Source organism: Mastomys coucha, unplaced genomic scaffold (genome assembly GCF_008632895.1).
Source record: "Mastomys coucha isolate ucsf_1 unplaced genomic scaffold, UCSF_Mcou_1 pScaffold14, whole genome shotgun sequence".
NCBI lineage: Eukaryota > Metazoa > Chordata > Mammalia > Rodentia > Muridae > Mastomys > Mastomys coucha.
Genome location: NW_022196896.1, coordinates 44,199,157 through 44,218,924, shown reverse-complemented (window position 1 = coordinate 44,218,924; position 19,768 = coordinate 44,199,157). Strand labels below are relative to the sequence as shown.

The following is a 19,768-nucleotide window of genomic DNA, read 5'->3' as shown; positions in this document are numbered from 1 at the left end:
GGATTTTTTTTGTTGTTGTTTTTGCTGATTTTTATTTGAGTCATTAGTGCATGTTTTTCTGGTGAGCTATCTTTTGTGAAACAATTTAGAAGTACAGATGAATCAAACATGAATAAGACATCTAAAACTTTTCCCTTTGATGACTGTTTGTGTACTATTTACTGTAACATTCAATAAGACATTCAATACTATATATTTAAAATTAAAAACTTTATAATAGTCATATTAACGGATCCTCTGGGAAGAGATTCATTTTGTGTCATGTGCTTAATATTCCTGCCAAACTTAGAAGTGGATCATTAAAAGAGACAAAACAATGACATTCAGAATCACATTTTCCCATGTTCAGGTCTAGATTAATTAACTTATATATCTATCTCATATTATAAGTCAGTATAACTGTCTCTTTTCTAAGCCAAGCCAGGTATGTTAGTCTGTTTTGAATAAACAAAAACAACAAACAAAACCACAAAGATCTGTGTCCTCTGTTGACATGTTGTAGAAAATGCTAAACTATAAAAATATGAATAAAAATGGAAAAAACAGTTTCTAGCAGTCTCCTCAATGAATCAAAGCAGTGCCATTCAACTATAAGACAGGCTCTCAAGGCATTATTCCACTAGAAAACAAATTCTTAAACACAAACAAGATGGGTAAACTCTCTACTGGAATGTCCCTGTAAGCTCCCAGCATTTTCAGGGATTAGCTTTCTTCTTCCTATTTTAGTGAGGGATCAAGCTTCAGCAAGAGCAGTTAATTAAAAAACATTTTTCAAACCCTTCTAGAATCTTCCAAAGTGGAGTGTGTTAAATATTGTGACCACTCTTCATCATACTTATGCTGACTTAAAATAGCAGCTCATTCACTTTACAAAATCTCCTGCATGAAATAAAACCAGTCTGCTCTGATTCCAGGCTTTCAACGCCATGGCATTAAAGACTGCCAATGCGCCATGGCATTAAAGACTGCCAATGTGCCATGGCATTAAAGACTGCTGTGCTTTCTGGCTTTTGATAATGGGAAGCAGAGTAGGAAAAGTTTCTTGGATTTTTAGATTAATGTAGAGAATAATCAGTTATTGAGGTTTAAAAGTCAAGTTTGAAAGAAGCCTGAATCCTTCTCTTAATTAATGGAAATTAATGTGGATTTTGTTGTTGTTTGTTTGTTTGTTGTGCTTTGCTCTGTTTTTTTTTTAAACAGATGAAAAAGCTATTCCAAAATTAAGATTGGCTCTCTTTAAAACAACCAACCAACTAAACAAACAAACAAAAAATGAGGAAGTGAAAAGTGAGTGTTTCTTGTATTTTTCTTCTTTAAGTGGGTGCAGAATAGCTCAGTGGCAGAGTGCTCCTTGGTGAGCATGAAGATCTGAGTTAAATCTCAACTCTAGGCCATGATGGCCATGTTAAGGTGATCACACAAGTTACAGTGTGAGCAGAAATGCCTTTGCTTCCCCTACATGCAAAGGGGGTTACTAACAGCCAGACCAAAGCAGTAGCACACGGGCTCTACCCTCATACTTCAATCAAGTTAGGCTCAAACAGAACTCCTGAGCTCCTTGTATCCTCCTGCTCATCTCATCCTGACCCTTTGGTCTCTCAAAGAAACAGAGAGGCCTTTCCCAGAAAACCTTTCTAGAAAAACAGAGAAGTTGAATTTAAGAAATAGACCAGAAGTGCAAAGAAATGGAATCTTTGATATATTTGGATCAAAATTATGTTATATTTTCTCTTACCTGCTTTCTTTTGAATCCATATTTTTAACTAGGATTTTTGACTCCTCTGTCTGCATAGATGAGGCTCTATTTTGTTTTTTTTGTTTGTTTGTTTGTTTGTTTGTTTTTTTAATAAAAAACTCATCCTCCAATGTTCCTCCTCCACAGTCTGGCCACATTATGTTCAACTCCATCTCCTGTTAGTACTTTTGAACTCTTACACTGTGATAGAAAAGAGCACAGACTGGCTTTATTTGAACAATATGAATGAAGACAGGAAAGGAGAGACATGGATTCAGAAAGGAAAGGAGAAAGAAAACTGAGTTACATCAAAGCAAGCCACTGGCGTGGGACTTAGCCAACTGTCAATCCTAGATAAGAATTACAGACCAGCAGCCATCACAAACAAATATGAGTACAAGCAGATTTCTCCATGTGTGGGCTCACCTTGAGTTACAGACCAGCAGCCATCGCAAACATGCGTGAATAAAAGCAAATTTCTGTGTGGACTCACACTGCATCAGTCATCTATCTGCCCATGAGTTCATTCATTGTGCAAATGGTTCTTGTCACTTAGCTTTGCACACAAAGGGGAGCATCACACAGATAAAAGGAGAGTATCAGAGGCAGAGCTTGGCTCTGTATAGACAGACCCACAAGTCAACATCTGACAGTTCTTGAAACCACCTATGGCTCTCTTCTTTCATTCTTCTTTCATCACATATGGCCCTTTTCATTCAAAGCATTAGAATAATTGATCAACATTCTCTAAAAAGAATGAGAATGCTATATATTCTTCTTGATAACTCAAAGGGTGTTTTATTGCTTTTGTTATATTTTCCTTTACCCATTTCCATGACTTTAAAGGACCACACAATAATACTGTGGTATAAGGGAGGGTATGTTTTTGAAAAAATTATTGCATATAGAGTAATCCAATGGTGGAAAGCTCTGGACATTGACCCTGGGCATTCAGGGAGTAGGAGTTCCAGGACTGCTTCAAGTACTGTGCTGGCCTTGCTATCAATGATGGCTGTGCACAGTATGGAGAGAAGGAGTCAAAGACAGGGGCTCAGCATCATCTCCTTGTCCAGGAGTCCTGCAACTTTAGTGGAAACAATAACCCTTGCAAGGGGGTATCAGGGGCTGGGGGTGCGGGTTGGAGAGGGAGACTAAAGAGAAAGCCTGAGGAGACTTAGACAAAATGACCATTTGGAGCAATCTGAGCTCCATTCTATCTGAAAAGTGTTACTCCATCTAATTCTTTTGTTATTTGGTTTTTTCCTTTTCCTTGGGGAAAATTTATCTTTTCTCTTTATGTGGCTATTAATAAGAACGTGTTGAAAAGCATTTTCCCAGTTAACCACTCCTACTTTCCTTAAGCTCTACAGCCATTTGCCAAGGATGAAAGACAGAAGAAATGAGTGGATACGAGGGAGGAGGAGGAGGAATAAGGAGAGAGGAAGAGGAGAAAGGTGAGGGTGGAGGATGAGGAGAAAGAGTCCATCAGAAAAGTGAAGCTGCTGTTGAAGGACAGAGGCAGAGAAGGAGGAAAGAGAGGGCAGACTCCTAGGGGAACTAGGAGGGTGGGAAGAGTGTGGGAGGGGGCAGAACCTGAAGGGTGAGGAAGGAAAGGGGAAGAAAGACAGTCTCAAGAGTAGTGGGGAAAGTGTATGAGGTGGGCTAGCTATGCAAATGATGGAACTGAACAGGATGAGGACAAGATCTAGCACTCACCCCTGACTCCATGCCATGTCTGACCAGCTGCTGGGTGGCTCTCCCTGTCCAGTTCCATTGAATAGAAAAAAGTATTTCTGCATCTTGCTCTCATCAGGTCAGGGCTGCGTCAAGCTCAGTTTCCCTACCTTGCTTCAGCCTGAGACGGGCCCACTGCCAGCCACTGGTCTGGAGTCATTTCCATCCATGCTCAGGCTGAGGCTGTGCTATAGTCTCTGGTTGGGCTGGACATTGAGCTGATATCCGCAGTTCATGTCTGTCTTCAGACATTCAGAGTGGACCTTGTATGTATCCAATGAGTCTGATCTACTTCAGAATGTAGGCACCTGAGCGTCTCTGTTGTCCACCTCAAGCCTGAGGGCACTACAGGAGACAGCACCCATTTTCACTCAAAGCTTCAAAACATCTTAGATTGAAGTCCCTGTCAGTGATATTTATAGGAAATAGCTATTGCAGCTCCCTTGGAAAAGGCCAAATAAAGAGAGAAAAATGCTCTGAATCTGGAAACAGACTAAATTGTTTCAGCCTGGAAGAGGTACAGGCTCAAATCTAATTCCAAGTTACTGCCCAGTAAACTGGCTTTGGGTTAATCCTGGCCCTTGGCCTTCCATAGCCTTATGAAAGGATAACAGAGCCAGAAATCTCCTGTCACATGTATTCAGACAGGTGTACTAGTCATTTTACAGGCCCATGAGGCTGGACCCAACAATCACAGTTTCAACTCCGGACAGTTTCTCAACATGAAGGTGAATATAGGTACCAAGATAAGTGACGGGATTGAAAGAAGATAAAACCCATCTTACAAACTTAAACTTAGGCTGCAATGCCAGACCATAGGCTATACAATACCACCAAGAAGTGATAAAGGCATTTCCCTTCAGCTGTGGTGTTAAGATCAGACATCCTAACCCATGTCTGACTAGCACTTAGCACTGAACCCTGCCTGGGGCCCAGAGAGACTGTTTCTACCAGACCTTCCATATTTTATGAAAAGCGTGATGATAGTTCACTGCATCTATGCATACATAAACAAGCTAATTTGTCAAACACAGACAATTCAAGCAGACATTGTTCTTACGCCTTCTCTGTCTTTATTGTTTTAATACATCTGAGAATTAAATGGTAAAGTGGCTTGTTAGGTGGGAATGGACAGCCTGTTCCCTAAGAGTCAAACTGTTACTGTTAGGATCTTACCCACATATAAAGCATAGCCAGGCAGGAATGAGCACGTGCATCATAGCAGGTGTACACAGCACAGCTGAGCAATTGCTACTCAGTTACTGAACATTAGTTGATATCAGCAAGATGTCTTAACTTATTATGAATTGTCCAACCAGAAGTTTTTCCTGTCTTACAAGGAGTATGGTTGGAATGGCAAACAATTTCAGCCTCAGTACATAGCACAGGCTCCCTGAAACTGCCTGGGCTCATTTACCTGCCAGCAATTTTCCTGTCTCTTCAGCCTAAGTCCTAGGATGCCCAACTATATTTTATTACAAGAAATTTTACAGGTAAATTAGAAAATATAGAAAAATCAAGAGGAAAAAAAAACAATTTTATTGGTTTGAAATTCCAGAGATAAAAGGATAAATCTTTAAATTTTGGGAAGATGGGAGAAACTTCACAAGTTCCTCCTCTAAAGGCATAGTGCATGTGGAACATGAGCTCAAGCAAGCAGCGATGATTTGAAAAGGAAGCAAGGATCCACCAGCCCCACAGATCTAGGCCTCCTCTGCCTCCTAAGAACACTAAGCAACTCCTGATGTTTTCACACAACTTTCACGCACATGAGGAATCCTGATATACTCGGAACCTAAATACATCATGAGGTCTGGAGTGTCAATTCACTGAAGGTGTTATATAACTATGTGTTCTTAGCCATGAAACATTATTCATAAACTCTCATCCCTCAGAATCCATCTACGAAAATATCAAGTTTTATTGCTCATGAAGAATGTGGAAGAAGACATCAGTTTACACTGAACATCATGCAGAGCTTATTTTTAAAAGCTTCAAAGCTCAGATGAAAGAGGAACACTTTTCATTAGAGTACTATAGAATCAGACGCAAACATTTCTGTAACAGTTCCACTGAAAGAGAGATAAAATGTAGACACTGGAATAAATGTCAATGCTTTATGCAGTTCTTAAGGTTTCAAAGTCACTCCCCATTCATAATGTGGACACAAAGTTACAATTCATGACAACATAAAAATTTGAAAGACTCTGAGTAGTTTCTATTTATTGTTATAAGCACATATCTATACAAAGCAAGCTTAAATAATCATATTGTATACTACAATAAGCCACTATTAGCATCATTTTCTTAGAGATAAAGGACTAGCTACTGTTTCTAAACTTTAGAAGTCAAATATACTCCCTTGTCTGAAAAACTGTTACTGACCCTATCCTAGCATTAGCAAAAAATCTTAAAGAAGTAAAAAAATACATATTTGAAATATTTCTATGCCATCACTCTACCTCAAAATATATATAATAATAATGTTGTGATCAAATAAATCATAACGTTTAAGTTTTCTTGATTTACCTGCTTAATTTATCATAATTGGTTAAACTCTTCCTGGAACTTTTGGTATAACCATGCTAGTTCCTCTGTTGCTGAAAGTCTTTTGTAAAAAGTTAATTTTTAACTCTCACAATGTCCACTTACATCTAGAATCTATTTTACTCACATTCAAAATCCATCCCATATTTTCAACAGGAGCTTAAATATGGAACTGAACACTTACCGCCAGGGAAAGCAACAGCCTTCCCAACTGAACCCCATGGATGACACACTGCTTCCTAAACACAGAGCAATCAAGAGCAAACCAAGGGCTCCCATCACCATAAAAAGGAAAGAAGAAACAACTGAGGTTGTCTATTTGCTACAAAGACACATTTCCTCAATGTGTATGAAGGAAACACATTTTTTTCTTATTTAAAATGCACATCCTGCCCAGAAGGTAAAATGCTGTGTCTTTTGCTCACCCCTGAAGCTCTAGATAAAATTAGACAAACAGAATCATGCATTATAATCAAACATAAAAGTCAGTAACAGAAAACTAATTCATATTTGGCTATATATGCAAGCACAATGAAAAACCTGAGTTTGCCTTCATTTTAAGCAAACACCTCATAAACTCTGAGACATGGTAGTATTCTGTGTGTGTGTGTGTGTGTGTGTGTGTGTGTGTGTGTGTGCACGGGCTCATGCGCGTGTGCCCATGCCTTATAGCACTCCTGGTTCCCTGATCTTGCATATGTTCCTTCCATTTTCTGGACTATGCTCTCTTCTCTTTCTCTGAACTTCCACTGAATCAGGCCAGGAGTCACTTTTGCTACTTCTAATAGCAGCACCTTCTTGAGCAAAGATGATGCTCATGTCCATGTCTACAAGACTCTCTGTTACAGCTTCTTCTGCCACCACACCTTGTGATGCATCATGGGAATCAGAGCTCTCCTCTGTGATCCAGGCCTGTCCCTACAGACAATATTGCCCATAGACTAACAACACGTTATGTCTTCACACAGGAAGAACGACTACATCTGCCTACCTACAAAGCCGAAAAGGACTTCCATTTTATCTGTGTAGCCACGATTTGTTCTGTCTTACCAAAGCAGTGAAGAAAATGACACTCAATGAGCTACACCATTTCTGGCTACACGGGTGACTCAGCACCATGTATTCATACCTTTGCAGCCACTGACGAGTTAGGTTTCTCCAACAAGTCCCAAAGTTTCTTCCTTTTCTCCGGGCAGCAGGTGTTATCAAACTCCTCACCCTCGCGTTCACGCATGGTCTCTGCCTCCCTCCTCAGTTCTTCGTTCATCTGCTCTTTCTTCTGATGGTATCTGGCTTGGCAGCAGGACTCTAGGTAGATCTCATCAATGCCCCAATAATCAAGCTCTTGGCCAAAAGAGAGCGCACACATTTCTTCCATCATGTGGAGCTTCCCTGTCCGGTAGAAGTTTAGAATAGATGTGAAGGCTCCAGGATGTCGGTCGAAAAAATACTCATTCTCATTAAGGTTGTAGTCATCGCACACCTCCAGGAGACTCTCGTGCGTGTTACAGTCTCGGAGCTTTCCCAGGCGCGTCCTGGGGAGCCTGTCCAGAGTTCTCCACAGGACTTCGTGGTTAAGGCCCCCTACATTGATCTTAACTCTCCGAGAGCATGTTTTGCTTCGGATAATGTCCACAGGTTCTGGAGGAAGAGAAAGTGTTGATCTGGATGTCTTTCTGTTCAAGCCAGGTGGTGCCTTTTCTGCCATTTTGAACTGGACAGAGCCACAGAGCTGGGGTCTTTAGAAAGGAGATCACCTGAAGCAGGATTCCTCTGGAACAGGCATGGCCACATCAGCTGTAAAACAGCAACAACGTTTGATTATTCACATTTCTCCCACAGGACTGCCTGTCACAACCAGGTAAGTTATTAATGGTCATTTATTTTGTAGTTGCACATCTATGTTGTGGGTAATAAGACACTGAAAGCAACATAGTGAAGTTCACAGAGAAAACTGTGTGTCCATTTGAATACATCTATAAGTTGAAAAGACCAATTATGTTACCTTAGTCCTCTTTCTCAAATTGCTGAAGAACTGCAGGTGCTGATAAAGGCCTCAAAGAGAAAGCACTGGCAGAGTTCTACTGCCTGTGCCTCCAAGCAATCCAGTCAGGTCCTGGTCCAGTTGATGACCTTCCACAGGGCTGTACTTACTCCAGTCACCCAACCCAAAGTCCAAGAGTACCTGATGCTTGCATCTTCATGCAACTGCAGGGTCTGGCCATTTGTATCTCCTGATATTGCTTACACATCTGCAGTTACTGAGACGCCAGCCCCAAAGCACAAAGCCGAAGCCCTAGTCTTCCTTGTATGCATCATTCCAGTAGCCATTAAATCAGACCAACTTCTCTTGTTGACCATCTGAAAACCACTCACCACATCGCTACAAAAATTCTCTACCAACATATACTGACCCATGACCTGTGCCTTAGCCCTTCAAAGGCTCTTTGTTAGTGGAAATAAACCCTAGTCAGCCCCACAGGATCCTCTCCACCCTACCTTTCTGTTTAAGTCACTGTCTGGAAACCAGATTGAGTGGGGAATCTCAAATTTTAAGTGTGTGTGTAGAGTGAAATATACATATAGAGAGCTATATAATCTATCATTTTCATATATAAATATATAATACATATTTTTTGCATTTTAATTTCTAAATTAAGTTCTGTAATAAGCTAATAACAGCTAATAATAAAATAGACATTTACAATAACATACTATAGTAAAAGTTCTTTAAAACTAAGGAATTGCTAATTTCCATGTAATATTTTAGAATCTTGTTAGACCATGATTAACTGAAACCATAAAAAATGAAAGTAGATAAAGAGGACTTTCATTTGTGTTGCAACAACTGCATAATGCACATAATGCTCTAGTGTTTGGCTTATCCACAGTGGATCCTGGTGAAATCTCTATCTTTGCCATTTCCCTTTGATTAACCATCTCTTTCCCTTCAAAACTTGGGACAGATGTTGCCCCCTCCAGAGGTCTTCCATATGACATATCTCTCTGGGATCAAGAAACTGTATCTCTTGCCTTTCATCATGTTATTATTACAGTATCTTCCCATAATATACTGCAAGCCAAGAGCAAGCCCATCCTTTATTTTATGCCCTTATCACTAAGTACTGTTACTACACTGTGTAGAGATTTAATACATTTAAATAATGAGTTGATTCTTTGTTTTCCATAAGGTATCACAGTGTCAGAAAAATTTATAAGTGAAGTTTTAGAACTCATTCAGCCCTACATACATCCTGTACATGCACACAGTATGTTAGCTTATGTATATGCTGTACATGCACACAGTATGTTAGCCTATGTACATGCTGTACATGCACACAGTATGTTAGCCTATGTACATGCTGTACATGCACACAGTATGGCAGCCTATGTCCATGCTGGACATGCACACAGTATGTCAGCCTATATCCATGCTGGACATGCACACAGTATGTCAGCCTATGTCCAAGCTGGACATGCACACAGTATGTTAGTGTGTGTCAGTGTGTGGTGGGTGGTCTTCTTTTGCTTCATATCTCTTTTCCATTAGGCACTACACATTTAAAACTGACATGGAGGGCTCTTCCCTTGTTGGTCTCGATTGTCATCTAAAGCAGCAGGAATCTTTGTGGTTCATATTTTCTGAGTGGTTTTGGCAGGAAATCACAGCTTTGAGCAACCAGCCCACAGAATCCTTTTTAATGTTAAATGCCACGTTTCACAGTCAGTGGCCAGGACTGAAGCGATGAACTTTTAGATCCCAGAGGTCCTTATAACTACAGCTTTCTTATAATATGCATGGCAGTTCCTGAAAACCCTAGGATTCTCCACCTGTAAGTTAAGTTTATTTCTCCATCTGGGGGCCAAGTATCCTGTCAAAGAATATGTTTGTCTTCTGAAGAAATAGTATATGGACTATATAAGAAGCATTTTAGATATAAGCAGCAAGTATAATTGAATTGGGAGGTTTTCAGATAGATAGGACTATTTTAAGTACACACACACATACATACACACTCAGCACATACATAACACACACACATCTCCCTAATATCTGATTTTGAAAAATGTCAATGTCACAAAGTAAAAGGGACTGTAATTATTGCTAGAGTTGTTTGGGCTTGAACTCTTCCTTTATAAAAACCAGAATAATATCTAATCCATAAGGGGTAGCATCAAAAAAAGTGAATTAGACACTCCAAAAAATACATCTAAATGTATTAAAATGAAAACATTCATGGATCTCCCCGAGGTTTTATTCCACCAGTGAAAGAAAATGAATAATAAAAAGGCACATTCATGTTTCTTAAATAAATGTTGGGATATCATTTGGCCTTCTAAGACCTGGCCTTATGAGTCTCATCCTTTTTCTCTATTGAGAACTGGACCTTCAAATGTATGCACTGTGTTGTCATTGTTGTTTGTGTCCACATTTGGAATCTTACTGACACTGATGTGTGTGTGTTTGTGTGTGTGTACATGTGTGTATGTATATGGAGTAAGCATATACAGCAAGCATCAAGATCTGGCAAAGTCAAATGAAACTATTAGAGGCACGGCAATTCCAAGAGTGAACCTCGATGTTCCTCCACTGTCTGAATTCACCCTGCTAATACTATAGCCACCCACAGAGTCTGACTACTTCCCATGAACAACAGGCAGTGCAGCCAGACTGCGCAGAACTTGATATTCATTTACTTTACTTCTCTGTTGCTGTGATAAAACATGAACCAAAAGCAACTTGGAGAAGAAGGGCTTCTTTGGCTGACACTCCCACATCACTGAGAGAAGCTAGGGCAAGGACTTGAGCAGAAACCTGGGACTTTGTACTGAACCAAAGACCATGGAAGCATGCTGCTTACTAACTGAAAGCATCAGTAAGCATTGCTCCTGTTCAGTTAGCTTCCTTTTATAATGCAGGCCCACTTGCCCAGGGTGGCACTCTCTACAGTGAGGTAGGCCCCCCTCTAGCAATCAGTGATGAAGAGAAGCCCCTGCAGGCATGCCCATAGGCTAATCTGATGGAGGCTACTGTTCAGCTGAGGTTCTCTCACTCTGAGTGTGTCAAATTCACAACCATGAACAGCCATCACAAATACAAGCAAGCATAAAATGCATCTACTCTTTCTGGAATATCATGCCTTCTGCCTAAGATAGACAGTACTTTAATTAATTACTCTACGTATGAGGTCTATGATAAAGAGAGAGAACTTCAACCTAAGTCTGATAGAAATATTTCCTACCTGTGCTCAAGTGAGACCTGTCATCTTGTAACATGATCATGGAGACTAAATGCTGCAGCAGCATCACTAGTATTTGTCTTAAGTAGATTCACATCCATGACTTATACAGAATCTTCTTTTTCAAAGGGTATTTCGGTGAAAAGTGAAGGGAGGTCAGAAGGTTTAGATTTCAAAATGTATTCTTCACTGATCAAGAAAGTTCTATTATAAGAAATCCAGTGTTGATTACAGATCCCACAACAAAAGACAGACTGAAACCCAATGCCTTCCTTTCAAAGTGAAGAGAGCCAAGAGAAATGAGGGTGAGAATGCCCTGTTGATTTGACTTTCTTCGGACTTAACACTGAATGAGCTCATCGTTCACCTTTGGCAGGATGCTCTGCTTATTTTCTGACAGAGACATCAGTTCTCTAGCAGCTACAGAATTGTGAGTAGTATTCAGAGAATCAAAAAAGCTTTCAAGATAAGCTAGTAATTCTGATGAAGTGTCAGCCTTGACAACCAAACCTTGGAAATCCACTGATCTATTGTGCCTATAAGCCTGTGCATCTCCCCCCTCCCTTTCCTCTTTGGATTTCCCTCCCCCTGTCTCCTCCACTCTACAAGTTATAGTCCTGCTTCCATTCTATGTCTGTCTTCCTAACATGTATGTCCACGATGTCATTCCATTCCAACAACCTGGGAAACAACCACAAAACCAGAGAATATTATTTTTTTAAGTTGCACTGCCTCCCAAAGTTGTTTTATAACTTCTTTTATTATAGAAACTTCCCAAGATGAAGATACCATCTCATTTGGAAAGAAACAAAAATATGCAAACCAAGCTGATATCATTTTTCAGGTGTTGGAGACTGAGCCTCGTCTTTGGCCCTTACTAAGGTATGTGCCTTACTATGGAGTTTCCACAGCCCCTCCCTGATAGTATTTCATACTCTTTCTCCCTGACTAACCATTGTTAGTCTAACTAATTGTGTTTTCCAATCCACTCTCAGACTCCTGAATATAATCTCCATCAGCCCTTCCTGCATCAGCCTCCCAGGCAACTGAGACTACAGGAGCAGATGTGCTCCTGTGGCTGGCCCAAGCTGCTTTCTGTGGAAGGTGGCCCAATGGCCACAACACCTGCTCCTGCTTGGGCAGAGCTTTCTGCGTTGACTTGTCTGACTGCATTGCGGTTTCCTTGTCCACATCTATAATTCTCTCACCTTCTGTGACACTCACTTGTTCTTTTCCTGCGGCCCTTCCTATCCTCCCTTCAGCCTCCATATTTACTTTAAGTAGGGATAAACTCAGACTACCTACAAATCAGTGAAAACTTTTTCTCTCAGTTCCAGCTTCCTAATAGAAGGAGGTTTGCATATTTCACTTTAAGAGCCACTCAGTTTTTATCATGGCTTAGACAAGGCAACATTCTGAATATCACTTTATTTAGTGTTTGGCTAATTTTCTATCCTGTAACATTGTACTTTTAACCTATGTTCTTTTCTGATGTGTTAATTTTACTTCTAATAATGAATCTGTCAGTTTCCTCTGGGTTAGGAATCATGTTCTACCACTCCAGAGTGTTCATAAAATTTATGTTTTTAATTTTAGTAATGAAAGAGTACCCTGCTACTGTGTTTTCTCACATATAATCTGATATGTGAATTATGTTGATCATAATAATTTTGCCCCATAAAAATTCACCAATCACATAATTCAACTTGTATATAAATCAAGTATCAAATGCAATGATTCAATACTTAAACTATAGGTGTTAAGTAACTATAGAATTTATATATTAATATGTCATTGTATTATATAAATGGATGTATTTAAATTATATATGTAATATATCAATGTATTATGTAAATGACCAGTAACAAGTGAGGGCATACATTAATATGAAGTATGAAATTGAAGTGGATATTTTCTTTTGGCAGTTGGTATTTTGTCCTGACTGAATCGACTGAACGTAAAGCCTGCAGCAGTGCGGTTGGCCAGCGCGAGGGACCACATTCAGCATCTCCTCTCCAGTCTAAGAAGAGAGTGACTCGTTAAGCAGTAAACAACCACAAGCCCCGAAGCTTGCACAGCTGCATCCTGCTCCCAGCAGCAGCGTGGAATTATGCTGCCACCCGTTCAGGGCCAACGCTGACAAAACACAACTTTCTGATCATGGCATCGTAATTACAGCTTCAGGTTCCAGGTTTGAGGAGGAGGTTTTCTTTTTTTCTTTGTTTCCCCTGCAGACTCAAAAATACTAGCATTATGTCACATGCTTGACACTTCCTTGGTGTAACCAGGCAGGGTAAGTCACATGTGTGACTCTGCAAACACAAAGCGAAAGGGCTCAGGGTGCTTCCTTTCAGTTGTGTGTGGTTGCCCCACGCTCCCCAGGCGTGTGCAAGCCAATAGCTCTGAGACCTTTCAGTCCTGAAGATCCATACCTAGCTATGCAATTGCGTCTTAAAATTTCATGTATGTGTCAAAGAGTAGACTTTTGTAGGCTGTTTCTATCTCAGAAAGCCACAAAGATTATCTGTGTTTGATATCTAGAGAGAAAGACAAAATAACTGTTAGATGACAATGAAATCATTAAAAAATATCAACTCCCTACTAAAATCTTTAAAACAATTTTTAAAAAGTGAAAAAAAAAACCTTAAAATAACTAACAATTTAAAAGTCTATGAAACTTCTTATGTCAAGAGATTTTGCACAGAGCTCCTGGAACCTTTCATGAATTCTAAGAAAACTCAGCAAACGGTAATCCTGCTGAATTCCAAGCTGCTTGCTGCCTCTGAGCAGTCAGGCTCAGTCAGGACCCAGATGCTGCTGTGGCCTGAGTTTGGGGGCCAACTCTCTTCTGCAAACAAAGGCCACTCCTGTCAGTATGACCCTTAATTTTAGCACAACTATTTACTCTTTATTTAAAAAAAAAAAACACCTAGAACTTTTATCCTTGGTACAAGAGACGCTTTTTTTAGATACACTCAAATAGATCCCAAACACTTTGCCTTCTGTGGTCACAGGATGCGCTGTGCCGCAGTCAGAAGGGGAAAGGCAGGTATTAAAGAAGATGAAATATGAGCATTCTTCAATAACACAGACGTCCCCAAATCTATAAATAAACTATTTTATTTAGATACCATTTTCTTCAGTAGAATACAAAAGTATTTAGAGAATTAGACCACGTATGTGTGTGTGCTATATTTAGAGCATAAAGGCTCTAGACTTACTTTCAGACCAATGGTCTTTTTAGTACTTCTTTAAAAAATATTTCTTTTATTTTTTGAGATTATAAAATAATTACATTATTTCCCCCTTTCGTTTCTTCCCTCTGAACCTTCCCATATACACCTCCTTGCTCTCTTTCAAATCACTGACCTCTCATTTTTTCATAATTGTTTCTATACGCCATAAAGCTCTGTCTTCACAGTAGCACCTGGGCATTCAAGTAGAGAGTTGAGTATTATGATGGAGAGTGTGCCTTTATGCTGGAACCTGATGCGTGTTATTTCAAATGTCTCTTTTTATAAAAGTCTTCCCAAAGTCACAATGGAGTACAAACAAAGATGAGAGGGATGAGAAAAACAGAAAATAACTAGCAGAGATGCTCAGAGCCCTGTGCAGTATGGCAAGCAATGGGCCTCAGAAATCTTTTGGAAACAAAATCACAAACTACAGTTACTCCCTGGGGTTCTGTCTGATGGTACAGCCTGCTCCCTGGATGATTGGATTGCATGCCATATGCCATTTGGATGTTTGGCACAAAGCAAAGTTACTTTCCATGAAACCAAATTTAAAAATGTTTATGAAACTTGGATAGAATTTGAACATGATATTAGGCTCCTTCTAATAGCTTCAAATCATATAATGATGAATCTAAAACTTTCAGGAATATGATTTTTGCACAAATGATATTTCTCACACTGTTATAGGTATACATATATTTCCAAATTATGTTCCTTTCTATATTTTCCAGAGTCCAGTACATGGCAGAGACTATAGCTCTCTTAAGGTCCAAGTAACAACCTTTTTTCCGATTTTTTTTTAGTGTGTAAGGGGGGGCGGTTTCTGTGGGTGTGTGGATATGTTTGTGTGGACCCCTGGAGCCAGAGTGTGTCAGATCCCCTGGGGCTGTAATTACAGCATATTATGAGTCATCTACATTGAGTGGTAGGAACTGAATTCAGGTCCTTAGAAGAACAGTGATTTCTCAGCAAGAAGCCTTCTCTCTATCCCTTCAAATATAAATATTACAACATGCTTAGAGCATGCTTTAGTACCTCCCTGTGTTTGGAAATTACAATATCCTTTAGTATATGCCTATGTGTGGAGTCTACATAGAACGAAGAACATGGCAGAAGAGTGCTTGGATATGCTCCTTTTTAAACTTTTTGTTGTTGTTGTTTTGGTGAGGGGGTTAGAGACAGGGTTTCTCTGTGTAGCCCTGGCTGTCTTGGAACTCACTCTGTAGACCAGGCTGACCTCGAACTCAGAAATCTGTCTGCCTCTGCCTCCCAAGACCTGGGATTAAAGGCGTGTGCCACCTCTGCCTGGCCCCCTTTTAACTTTTAACTCTGAGCTCCAATAAGGTCATATGACTAAGCTGACATCATCTGGCCCTGTGGAGCTGAACTAGAACCCAGACCTTGCTGAGATAAGTGTTGAGCACATGCTGCCGCGCTGTCCTTGGCTTTTTAACCTATTAGTGAGAGTTTTGAAGAGCTACTGTCATATCAAAATATTGAAGCAAGAAACACTAACCTGCATTTTATTTATTGTTCTTTTAAAAGAAGGACAATGGCTGTAACCAAACAGAGAGTGGGTACCTCACAGAATCTATTCCCTCTGCCTCTTAGTCCAGTCTCTGTGATGACCACCTTCTTCTGTCTGGGACCTCTCCAAGTGGCTCTGCCTACTTCAGACCTAGCCACCAGCAGCTCAGGGTCCTTTCTTGCCAAAGGTACTTCTCAGGTTTCCAAGATCTCAGAATAAAGGCACAAAGTCCACAACACCCAAGTCTACTTAGCTCTGTGTTTCTCCCACACATTTTTCCACCTGTTGATCTCTCTCAAAGTCCTAGAATCTTTTTTGATTTATGTTTACATACTGTATTAATCAGGGTTTGTATTTCTGAACAAACAAAAAGTAAGTTCAGAAGGAAAGGGATTTTTCAGCTTATATTTCCACATTGCTATTCATCACCAATTGAAGTCAAGAGAGGAACTCACACAGGGCGGGACCTTGGAGGCAGGAGCTGATGCAGAGGCTGTGGAGGGGTGCTGCTGACTAAACTGCTTCCCCTGGCTTGCTCAGCCTGCTTTCATATAGAACCCAGGACTACCAGCCCAGGGATGGCACCACTCACAATGGGCAGAGCCCTCCTCCCTTGATCACTAATTGAGACAATGCCTTACAGCTGGATCTCAAGGGAGGCTCCTTTCTCTGTGATAACTCCAGCTTGTGTCAAGTTGATACACAAAACCAGCCAGCACACATGTTATTCTTTCTCAGCCACAAAAAGTCTGTACAGCACTTCCCCTCATCTTTACCTCAAGGCATCGACTTACAGCTGACAGTCTGGGTCCCTCTGTCCTCCTTAACTGTATACAACAGTTCTCCCATTTTAAGTCTTCGTACAGCCAGGTACCTGTAGCCTATATCAACAGTGGTTACCACATTAAATTTTGTATTTATTTATCTTAAAAGTCATTTTCTTTCATTCTAGATAGCTCATAGTATCTGTCATTTCTCCAATTCAGTATGACTTTCTGCATGAAATGTTCTTCTGCAATTCTCTTTCTCACAAACCCTTATAAGATATCAAAAAATATATCTTTTTCAGAAAGAAGCCACAGCCCCCGACTCAGTGAGGTATCAATTTGCTTTATTTATTAAGATGCTTGTACCCTCCTGTAGATCATTTAGAGCTCTCTCTTCTTCAACTGTCCGTAAATATTTTTGAGGACTTACTCTGCTTAAGAGCACTGGTTACATCATGGAACGTAAATCCAGTGATACTAGACAGACACAATGATACAACAGCAGCAAACAACAACAACAACAGCAACAACAACAAAGCTAACAACGGACTATTATAGTGCATCCACACTCTCTTAGGGAAATAGCAAAGTCATAGTCAGAAGCCAGGCAGCCTCCCTCCTTCTCTCCCTGCCTCCCTCCCTCCTTCTCTCCGTTTCCCTCCCCCTCCCTCCTTCTCTCCCTGCCTCCCTCCCTCCTTCTCTCCCTGCCTCCCTCCCTCCTCTCCCTGCCTCCTTTCCTCCTTCTCTTCCTGCCTCCCTCCCTCCTTCTCTCCATCTCCCTCCCCCTCCCACCTTTTCTCCCTCTCTACCTCCCTCCCTCCTTCTCTCCCTGTCTCCCTACCCTCTCCCACCTACCTTCCTTTCTTCCTTCCTCTTTCCCTCCCTCCTCCCCCTCTCCTTTTCTTCATCTTTCTTTTCTTCTTTGCCTTTCTCCTCCCCTTTCTCCTTTTTCCCTCTCCATCCCCTTTTCTCCTTTCTTTCTTCCCCTCCTCTTCTCCCCCTGATCTTCCTCTAGTTTGCCTTGAGCCCTCTTTTCTTTTTGTCTTTCTGATCAAAAGTTGATTTGTTCCTGATCCTACTATGGAAGGAAAATCATATTAACGGACAGATTTAAACATCAGAATGCTTTGGTGGTATTATTATTATTATTATTATTATTATTATTATTATTATTATTATTATTATTCAGTTAGTAAAGGGATGAGATCCTTGAAGTATAGAAACTACTATGTCTTTGTCCCTTGTGAATAGTGTTTTCTGTCCATTATCATCAGGGCAGATCACTAAGCATCATTCTTAAGCATTGTCTGTGATTGGTAGTGTTTACATATTCTTCTCCTTATCCCTACCTGTTGTCTTAACTGCCAGGTGTCTCTGTTGTACAAAAGCTAGGATTCTACGATAATGACAAACAGTTAATTGAAAGGACAGAAGGCAGATGGACAGGATGACCTTCTCACACCTACGAACCTTGAGGTGTTGATTACTGCCAGCGATAACAATTTAGCATAACCTAAGAAAATATGGAAGCATTTGAGAATTAGAAAATGAACCTGACAATTGCCATCAATAGTTTCTAGATTGAAAACATGAAAATTAGGACCACAGATGAACTGATTGAAGCCCTATGTTTGTGTGATTATGCCAGATGATGCAGTCTTGAAATAAATAATTTCCAAAGTGGCTTGAAAAAAATTTAAAAAATAAAAAAAGAACAGTAGAAGAGGGAATTGTTATTTACACCCAGGGAAATTGCTCAAAAAAATTGAGAAGAGGAATGTGGTTGTTCAGGGATGCTCTTCCTGGTCGCAATGCTTATGTGACAGGATGCATTTCCCGTCATTTCCCCTCAAGGAGAGTCTGATACACTAGATTTGGTGGTGGTAAAACCTTAAAGCATGCTGTGTATTCTCAGAAAACCTCATGTACTGAGGCTCACAACAAGAGAGCATGAGGGTATAAGATAGATATGGCAATGAGATTCAGAGACTTAATTTGGATTTGATTTCAGCTTAATATCTCAATGTCCATAAGGAAAATTTACATATCCTAGAAGGTGGGATGTTCTTGGAGCTCTATCTGAAACTGAGTCCAAGTTATGATTTCATTTGATGCATGAACTTTGCTAATAATTATCATTGTCATCATCTCTCAAATACTCTGTGATCGTCCTGTGCAGCCCTGAGCTCACTCCAACTTAATTCTGATGGTGAGGTGTCTTCTCTATTTTTAGCCCGTGTTAGGATGAGTATTAGTATTATCTGCTAACAGATTGATGTTCAGAAAGGCAAACTTCCTCAAAATGACACAATTGGTAAATGTTGGTTGCAGGAATCTCCCACCCCCAGCATTATCTGAATCCAGAGTTCATTTTCCAACTTTACAAAGATGTTGAGGGTTTTCCCTGAATGGTAGAACCCCAGATGGTGTGTGTGTGTGTGTGTGTGTGTGTGTGTGTGTGTGTGTGTGTATGTGTGTGTGTGTGTGTGTGTGACTCTATGTGCTTCTCTCTATGTGTCTATGTAAGTGTTTCTGTGTGTATGTGTCTCTATGTGTGTCTGTGTATAGGCCAGAGGTAGATATCCAGTGTCTTTGGTGTCACTCTCCATCACATAGATACACACACACACAAACACACACACACACACACACACACACACACACACACACATTTGTGTGTGTGTATACATATATTTCCTCAAAAGTAAAATGACAAAGATATTCTTACTCTGAGGAATCTGGGAAATTGACAAGTTTCCAAAGAGGGTTCTGGAAAGATTTTAAATTGGGACTGCCACAGTGGAATAGTTTCTACCATATTTTAATAAAATATATTAAATAATATATAATTAAATGTATTGATTTATTAAATAATTAAATATATTAATAATATATTATTAAAATACATTTTACTTAATAAAATATATTTAATACTAATTAATAAAAATATTTTAAAGTATATTTTTATTTTTAATATAAAT

The 19,768-nt window shown here is 40.0% G+C and overlaps 1 protein-coding gene across 1 annotated transcript in view; it reads right to left on the bottom strand.

Moving 5' to 3' along the window:
* The window catches only part of Kcnb2 (potassium voltage-gated channel subfamily B member 2), a 475,981-nt gene that overhangs the window by 438,415 nt on the left and 17,798 nt on the right, over positions 1-19,768 (bottom strand). The window contains exon 4 of the mRNA XM_031366921.1: positions 7,146-7,813. Coding sequence (XP_031222781.1) covers positions 7,146-7,724 — 579 coding nt within the window. The 5' untranslated portion in view covers positions 7,725-7,813. The remainder of the gene's footprint in view (positions 1-7,145; positions 7,814-19,768) is intronic.